Raw genomic sequence first — 8,568 nt, forward strand, 5'->3', positions numbered from 1 at the left:
AGATTGCTGAATGTTTTCTTTATTGCCCATCACTGTGTGAATGCTACAGCCATTTACACTGATGCTACAGAGAAAGATATCTGATAGACCATTAGTCAGGCTATATACGTGATTTTACAATGTTTGACTTCATATTTTGTAAATAGCTGTTGATTTTTATCTTTAATTAACCCAAAATACTTTTAGGTAAAGTATTATGGAGAGTCCCTGAGATTTAACAAAAGTATGAGGTAACGCTTCATGTGTCAGTCTACAGAAAAACATTGATTATATAACTAGACGTGCACACTGTAGAAAAACAAGTTCCACTAATTCAGTATTTATTACAAATATATCACAGAAGTGAGTATTGCAGAAAATATTTTCATCACTCTATTTAAAAACTGTAACAAACAGCAGTCCTCACAGGTCACATGTGCAAACGTCTGAAGGTTTGCTGTCCGAAAGTTAGCGGAGCATCCAATGGGGTGGAGGAATGTGACCGGCTGGTATCCTCTAGTTCCGCCCCTCGGGGTAAGCCAATCAAATTGTCCCACTCGAGGCTCCGTAGAAGTTAAAAGGAGTGGAAGAACCGATTGAGATTGTCGGGACAAACATAACGCCAGAAACCGAGGAGGCTGTGTGAACTGCTGGATAACAAGATCTTCTTTAAAACAGGTTAGTGCACTACATGCATGTTTTGGGACTTGCTCTGAATGTTTTGCTGTCTTGAGTCACAGGGTAGCTGCAAGTTTTTATGCGTACTTTTTGAGCTTGAGAGGTAAAATAACGATAGAATTGATGTCAGGTTTAATTCTTGGTCGGAAATGTGTTGCTTTATTGTGGCTTATACATTGATTTTAAGAATTGTTTGGCCCCACTGTGTTTTTCTTTACAAACGTTTATGTAGCCACACTTTTCTGTTGTCCACAGTATTACTCTTACATTTACATTTAGTCATTTAGCAGACGCTTTTATCCAAAGTCACGTACAAAAGAACAACAATGCATAGGTGCAGTACAACTAGTCTCAGTCAGCCTATCACAGTATACGAAGCTAAGAACTTTTTTTCGGGGGGAGGGGGTAGAAAAGAAGTAGAAGACTGTACTAACGGGTCAGATGTTGATGGAAGAGATGTGTTTTTAGCCGATTCTCAAAAACAGAATCCGCTGATCTTGTGGCAAGAGGGAGATCGGACACAACCGGAGAAAGTGCGTGAGAGTGATTCTTCCCTTTGAGGGACGGCACCACAAGACGTTGTTCGATTGCAGAGCGCGAGGATCTGGCGGGTACATAAATCTGAATTAGCGAGTGAAGATGTGGGGGTGCCCACCTTACTTGCGTATACATTTGGGCGGTCTATGCTCATACCACGAACTGTAGATTTGTGGGGGTGTGGTTACACGAGGCGTTTCAGGCAGGGCTGGGTGAGCATTCGCTTTTAGATAGAATGCATCTTTTGTTCCCACACTTTAATATTTGCAATTTTACGCGTCTAATACATGCATGGGCTTATAACACACCAAAGACACAGAAATACATGTATTCGCTCCATATGACCCCTTTAAAAATGGTGCAAATAAATAATTTCCCACTCAATAATTAGCTTGATGGTGTTGCTGTGTATTGATTTGACAGGTCTGTTTTTCCGAACTACAGAGATCAAGATTAAAATACAGAAATAATTCCTGTTATTCTACAAGTGAAGGAGCCACTTCAACATGACTGATACAGACACATGCAGAATGATGAATCGGGAACAAAGAGGTTGGTATATTTTATGGTCTTAACATGCGAAGGACAGCAAAATCACAAAAAAAATCACAACATTTTTTTTCATTCATTTAATTTTAGACCTAATGGAACTGGAAGAAACATCAGGATCATCAAGGAAGCAAAAAACAGAAGCAAGCAAATCTTTTATTTGCTCTCATTGTGGAAAAGGATTTGACAGCAAAGGACACCTCGCGGCGCACATGAGAATCCACAACAGAGAAACGTCTGTCATCTGTCCTCAATGTGAAAAATGCTTCCCAAGTAAAAAAACACTTGAAGTTCACACGAGAGTTCACACTAGAGAACGCCCGTACACATGTCCTCAGTGTGGAAAGGGTTTCGGACAGAAAGGCAGTCTGGATTATCACATGAGAGATCACACTGGAGAGCGGCCGTACACATGTGTTGAGTGTGGAAAGAGCTTCATACATCAACCAAATCTTAATAGACACATGAAAATTCACACTAGAGAGCACCCATACACATGTCCTCAGTGTGGAAAGAGTTTCATACAGAAAGGCAGTCTGGATTATCACATGAGAGTTCACACTGGAGAGCGGCCATACACATGTGCTCATTGTGGAAAGGGTTTTGCCACAAAACAAATGCTTACAGTTCACATGAGAGTTCACACTGGAGAGTGTCCGTACACATGCAGTGAGTGTGGAAAGAGTTTCGGACAGAAAGGCATTCTGGATTATCACATGAGAGTTCACACCGGAGAGCGCCCGTACACATGTGTTCAGTGTGGAAAGGGTTTCATACAGAAAGGCAATCTGGATTATCACATGAGAGTTCACACTGGAGAACGCCCATACACATGTGTTCAGTGTGGAAAGAGTTTTGCCACAAAACAAATGCTTACAGTTCACATGAGAGTTCACACTGGAGAGTGTCCGTACACATGCAGTGAGTGTGGAAAGAGTTTCGGACAGAAAGGCATTCTGGATTATCACATGAGAGTTCACACCGGAGAGCGCCCGTACACGTGTGTTCAGTGTGGAAAGAGTTTCAAAGTGAAGACATCTCATAGACAGCACATGAGAGTTCACACTGGAGATCGTCCATACACATGTATTGAGTGTGGAAAGAGTTTCGGACAGAAAGGCATTCTGGATTATCACATGAGAGTTCACACTGGAGAGCACCCTTACACATGCAGTGAGTGTGGAAAGAGTTTCATACAGAAATCAAATCTTCAAGTACATATGAAAGTTCACACTGGAGAGCGTCCATACTCTTGTGTTCAGTGTGGAAAGAGTTTTGCAACTAAACAAAGTCTTCAAGTACATATGAGAGTTCACACTGGAGAGTGCCCGTACACATGTGTTGAGCGTGGAAAGAGTTTCAGACACAAAGGCAATCTCGAGCATCACATGAAAAGTGGACACATGTCTCGAGTGTGGAAAGGGTTTCGCAACCAAGAAAGGCCTTAAAATTCACACGAGAATTCACAGAGGCCATTTTACAGTGCACATGGAGTCAGACTGGGGAAAAGTGCACATGTGTTCACAAGCAAAGGAAGACTTGATATCAAAAGTGATTATGTGTGCACATTATACAATAAAACAAGTTATGCAAATACAATAATGGTTACTTTAATACGTATTTTTTTGTGATAATTAACACTTTTTCTTAATGAATTTCACAGATATGTGCGATTTTGGCATACAATAAAAACAGTAAACCCAGACCCAAAGATTGTTGAATGTATTCTTCATTAATTCACTGATCTGCAAATGCTGAGTTCAAGTCGAGAAATGGTCCAGCAGCATCCCTCGAGTTTACTCCCAGATTGGCCCAAATCTGGCCCACACCTTACACCCCATACCACCTCAGATTTGATTAAATTATGGTGATCAGTGTTTCAGTTGGGTTCTTGATATTTGTGGTTAGATGTTAATATATTTTTGTTCTTCATAATAGAGGTGTATTTTCACATATCAGCTTTGGTTGATAAAAATGTGTTGCTGGTGCTACTGCATAGTGACATTCTGATCTATTAAAACAAACATGCTGGTTGACATAACAGCATTGATTTAAAATGTTAAGTGTATTGAATTTTGCACTTAAAATACAAATGCAGCCCTTAGAGATGCTTTCCTGCTTTCAACAGGATCCATCATAAAAATATCTGAGGATCATATAAAGATGCCTCTTGGAATGTAAATACATTTGTTTTAAATTACATTTGTAATTTTTTTTAACAGTATACACTGAACAAAATGCAACACTGCAACACTTTTGTTTTTGCCCCCATCTGGCACATTGGTCTTCTGCTAAAGTTCATGTAAGAACAAAACTCATGGAACTGGTTTTTCACAATCTAATGCTCAGTATTGGGACCGTTTCTATTGACTTGAATTATATTATGCTCATCCCCTTAAACAACAATGTTTTCACAATGCAAGGCAAAACCGGAACCCCATTAACAAATGAATGGTAAAGAACTAGTAAAAACTACGGCAGAAAGATAAGAAAAAATGTTGCCAGAGGGCGGAGCTTAATGTAAAGATGCAGAAGCATTTTAAACTTAGAAAAGATGTCAGAAGAGAAAAGCTCATTCTTGATTCTTCTTCAGAGATAAACCATCATGATTACTTTTACTCTCATCAGTTTTTTGTTGACACGTGTTGGTAAGATAACATTTCTTTTACCTCTATGGAACCAAAGCTGCTGTTTTAATGTTTACTGATTATTTGCTAATATTATTTTAATGCTTAAGTTATTGTTTGGTTTATCTGAGTTTATACTCTCCATTCTCAGGACACGCAGATGCAGAAGCAATGCGACGTCTGTCAGGGGATGTAAACAGTGTTGTTGGTGACAATGTCACCCTGTCCTGTAGTTACAAAGATGTCTCTTCTACTGTACAGAATTTACAATGGTACAGACAATATCACAGATCCAAACCAGAGTTTCTACTTTACATCTTCCCAACTGGAGCTATGAGCGAAGACAGACCAGACAGATTCACTGCTGAAGTTCATCAAGACATTAAACAAGTTGATCTGAAGATCTCATCTGCTGTAGAGACAGATTCTGTCATGTATTATTGTGCCCTGGTGCCCACAGTAACAGGAAACACACTACACATCATACAAAAACCTCCAGAATCACATCTAACTCTTTTTCACTAGTGATGTTTGCACACTGTCATCTCATCTAATGCTCATTTTAACTATTTGCCACAGATAAATGTCATTTATAATTTTGTAATACTGCAGGTTTACAACAACTATTACAACGAGTTTTCAAACATTTTGCAAAGCTCTTGACATTCAGAAATAAAACTGCATCTTTTAACCATCAACAATATTTAACTCAGAACCAGAATTAAAGTCCATCATAGAAAATCTTGACGTTACATGCTTTTCCCATTATTACTTTAATGAAAATATAATGATATATGCATATAAAAACATAATTTTCTTACATTTTAGATGTATTTTAACCACACTGGTCTTTTTTTAATGAATTTACAAATGTTAAGGATTCACATCCCTGACACTCACAAAAAAGATTGCCAATTTTTACCAGTAGGTGGTGCTTTATAATTCAAAATCAGACAGCAGATTTTTCTTAGTCTTTTCCCATCTCCTGCTGCTCTTTCTAATTCTGCTTTCTATATTTTAAAGGCAAAAGCATAAACGCATACAGATATACTCCAAAACGAAAAAAAACATTTTTCTTTATGGATCCGGTAAACGGTGAAAGCAATAAAACATTTATGTGATATGGTAAAAATGATGTGCATTATAAATTCTCAACTTTATTTATATAGCACTTTTTTTAACAACAAATTTTCATTGTTACAAAGCAGCTGTACATGGGACATATTGACTATAAGCAATACAATTAAAGTTGTACCTGTAAAAACAAGAAAAAGGTGAAAACACAGAAGACATAGACATACCCGCACACAGACATACCCGCATACAAAACACTCCACACACACAATATGCACACGTACTAACACACATAGACATAGAGACACACACACACACACACACAGACAAGTACGCACACACACAGATGCACAGTGAGAGCACACATTTAAGATAAAGGAGAGAGAAGCACAGGTCAAATATAACAGACTATAAATTCCTATATGCAATATTAATTAAGTAAAACTTAAAAATTCTAATTCTAAAGCAGCCCCCCCCGGCCAGGCAAATAGTGCAAAAGAACAGTATAAATGGTGTCGAGGAACCCAAAACTCTAATCGAGAAAAAAAAACTCAGGAGAACCCAAGCCCAATCAGGGGATTCCAGTTCCCCTCTGGCAAACGCTGCTGCCTCTGCACAAGCTCCAGAGAGCTTGCACAACAAGGCTAAATAAAAATAAATAAATTTACTAATAAGATTAATTATAGTTTTAAGATTATCATTAATAATCTAATAGCATTTGAAATTTTGTGGGTTAAGACGTGTCAAGTGACCGCTTCCCATTCTCCTTCCTTCTTTATCCAGCTCTATCATCTCAGCTCTTGTCAGGTCGCCGCTTCCCATTCTCCGCTCTACCATCAGGTCAGGCCATGAAGACGTGTCAGGTGACCGCGTCCTTCTTTATCCAGCTCTATCATCTCAGCTCTTGTCAGGTCGCCGCTTCCCATTCTCCGCTCTACCATCAGGTCTGGCCATGTACTGCATCCTGCTCGCTGTGGTAACCTTGGAACAATGAGACAAGACTAAAATAGTGTAAGATAGCAGTATATATATATTTTTTTTTCATATAGCACTTTTTTATAATTTGCATTGCATTAAAGCAGCTGTAAAGGAAGACCAAAACCAAGAAAACAACACACAAAAGTTGAACACAAAAAAACCCATAAAAGTAATATGAAATAGAGAGGGTATAGGGGAAAAACCCAATGCATAGACAGACACATACAGATTATGTACACACATCTATGGGCATTGCATACAATTATAACTCTTATGGTAATATTGCAAGTTCACAGATGAGCTGAAGATACTTTAGATAGGCTACATTATCAACTGTCATCATTCTGCCTCTTTTGGTCATGCTTTTCTTAGTCTTGTGGCAGGATCATGACAGAACCACGTGTTTTGTGTGGAAGCGCATGTCCATCGCTTCTTTTGGCATGCCATGCGCTCTCTGGTCTCGTCTCTGTTCCCGCCCACTCGTTTCCCCATTAATTATCTTGTAATGGTTTCATGCTCCTCACCTGTTCCCTCTTGATTTTATTCCCTATTTTATGCCCTTGCGTTGTCTGTCTTGTGCCGTTTCGTTTTGGTTGATCTTGTGGTTAAACCTGTGCTTCCTGCGTGAAGGACACAATGTCTCTCTGATATTGCAGAGACATTTTCTCGTCACAGTCAAGTCTAAGTCTAGTCTTTGTCAGTTTAGGTTCTTCGTGTGTTGTCTAGTCTAATTGCAGGCAATTCTCTGCTCAACGCATCCCTGATCTTTCTTTTACCCCTTGCTATCCTCAACTCTCTTCTTTCTCTCCCCTTTCGGAGGCTGATGTCTCCAAAATTCTCCTTTCCACCCGGCCTACTACCTGTCCCCTCGACCCACCTCCTAAAGGCCTCAACTCGCACACATTATAAACACCTCCATCACCACTGGTACTGTCAACAAAACAAAACAAACATTGTTATATAATTTGCCATGTTTACTGGGTGTAGAAATACACACCATGAGCTCTCCCATAGCCTATGCCCAAGCACCACTCTTCTGAACAATCAAGTCTAGTCTTTCATTTTATTGTAAAGCACATAAACTAACACAATCTTTTCACAAAGATTCACATGCTAAGCATGCTGGTAACTCGAAATCCACTGCTCAGTTAGTGACATTAGCAAAAATAATTAATGTAGACCCACCACAAAATAATTAAGTAAAAATCATTTATACAAGTTTAAGTGGGTTGAACATGATACAATTTTGAATTCACTCAATAATTTGTGCATTTAGAATTCTGGGATTTCTCCTTAATTTTGACTCTTTGACTATCTTCAGTTAAACAAGGACATACTTTCTGCCAAAGTTCTCTTCTCAAACGTACATTGGAGTAGAGATTTTACAGAGTTAGGTTCGTGTCCGGAATTACCTGAGCCCGCCATTGTCACACAATTGGAAATTGCGCCACTACAGGCCAGTCCTGGTTTTAGCAGTTTGGGGCGACAGAAAAATCGCCCATTTCAGATAAGATTTGCGGACGCTGATTGGGTCAATTTTATGTCACGTCTTAAACATATGTATATCTTGAATCAGGATTTGACTAAATTCTACAAAGACCCGCCTCCTGTGGGCGATTTCTGGATCGCCCCTCAGCTGAAATTGAGACGTACAGAGAGGCCATATTTTGATGATGAAAACATTTATTTTCCACAGATGATTATCTGTAACATGACATTATGCAAATGTACATTTAAAAATATATATATAATTATTATTTTGTGTGTAGCTCAGGGAGGGCGGCGCCCTAGCGCCCTCTATTGGCCAGCCGCCACTGGTCCTTAGATCCTTACACTGGCTTCCAGTTACTTTTAGGATTGATTTAAAAGTACTGTTACTCGTTTATAAATCACTAAACGGCCTAGGACCGAAATACATCGCAGATATGCTCACTAAATATAAACCGATTAAAACCACTTAGATCATTAGGATCAAGTTAGTTAGATAACCAAGGGTTCAATTCATTTCATGAAATCTACTATAACACAGAATCCGTTTTACATGGTTATGTACAGGCTCTCTGTATGGACTGATGAGGCAAATGGGTGGACCATCCTTAAGGATGCACTTTTCAGGTGGATATAGGCTCAGCAGTGCACATGGCTG

General features: G+C 39.1%; 1 protein-coding gene across 2 annotated transcripts; it reads left to right on the top strand.

Annotated features, from left to right (window-relative positions):
* Positions 1-565: 565 nt before the first annotated feature.
* On the top strand, positions 566-3,441 carry LOC130554989 (gastrula zinc finger protein XlCGF57.1-like). 2 transcript variants are annotated; one of them, XM_057334959.1, is made up of 3 exons: positions 566-657; positions 1,639-1,746; positions 1,834-3,441. In XM_057334959.1, exons 2-3 carry the CDS (start codon positions 1,701-1,703, stop codon positions 3,189-3,191), a joined length of 1,404 nt encoding a protein of 467 aa, XP_057190942.1. In that variant the 5' UTR covers positions 566-657; positions 1,639-1,700; the 3' UTR covers positions 3,192-3,441. The 2 variants fall into 2 exon arrangements, with proteins under 2 accessions (XP_057190942.1, XP_057190941.1); XM_057334958.1 differs by having other exon boundaries at positions 586-657; positions 1,618-1,746.
* The last annotated feature ends 5,127 nt before the right edge of the window (positions 3,442-8,568 follow it).

The sequence above is a fragment of the Triplophysa rosa genome, linkage group LG5 (genome assembly GCF_024868665.1).
Source record: "Triplophysa rosa linkage group LG5, Trosa_1v2, whole genome shotgun sequence".
NCBI lineage: Eukaryota > Metazoa > Chordata > Actinopteri > Cypriniformes > Nemacheilidae > Triplophysa > Triplophysa rosa.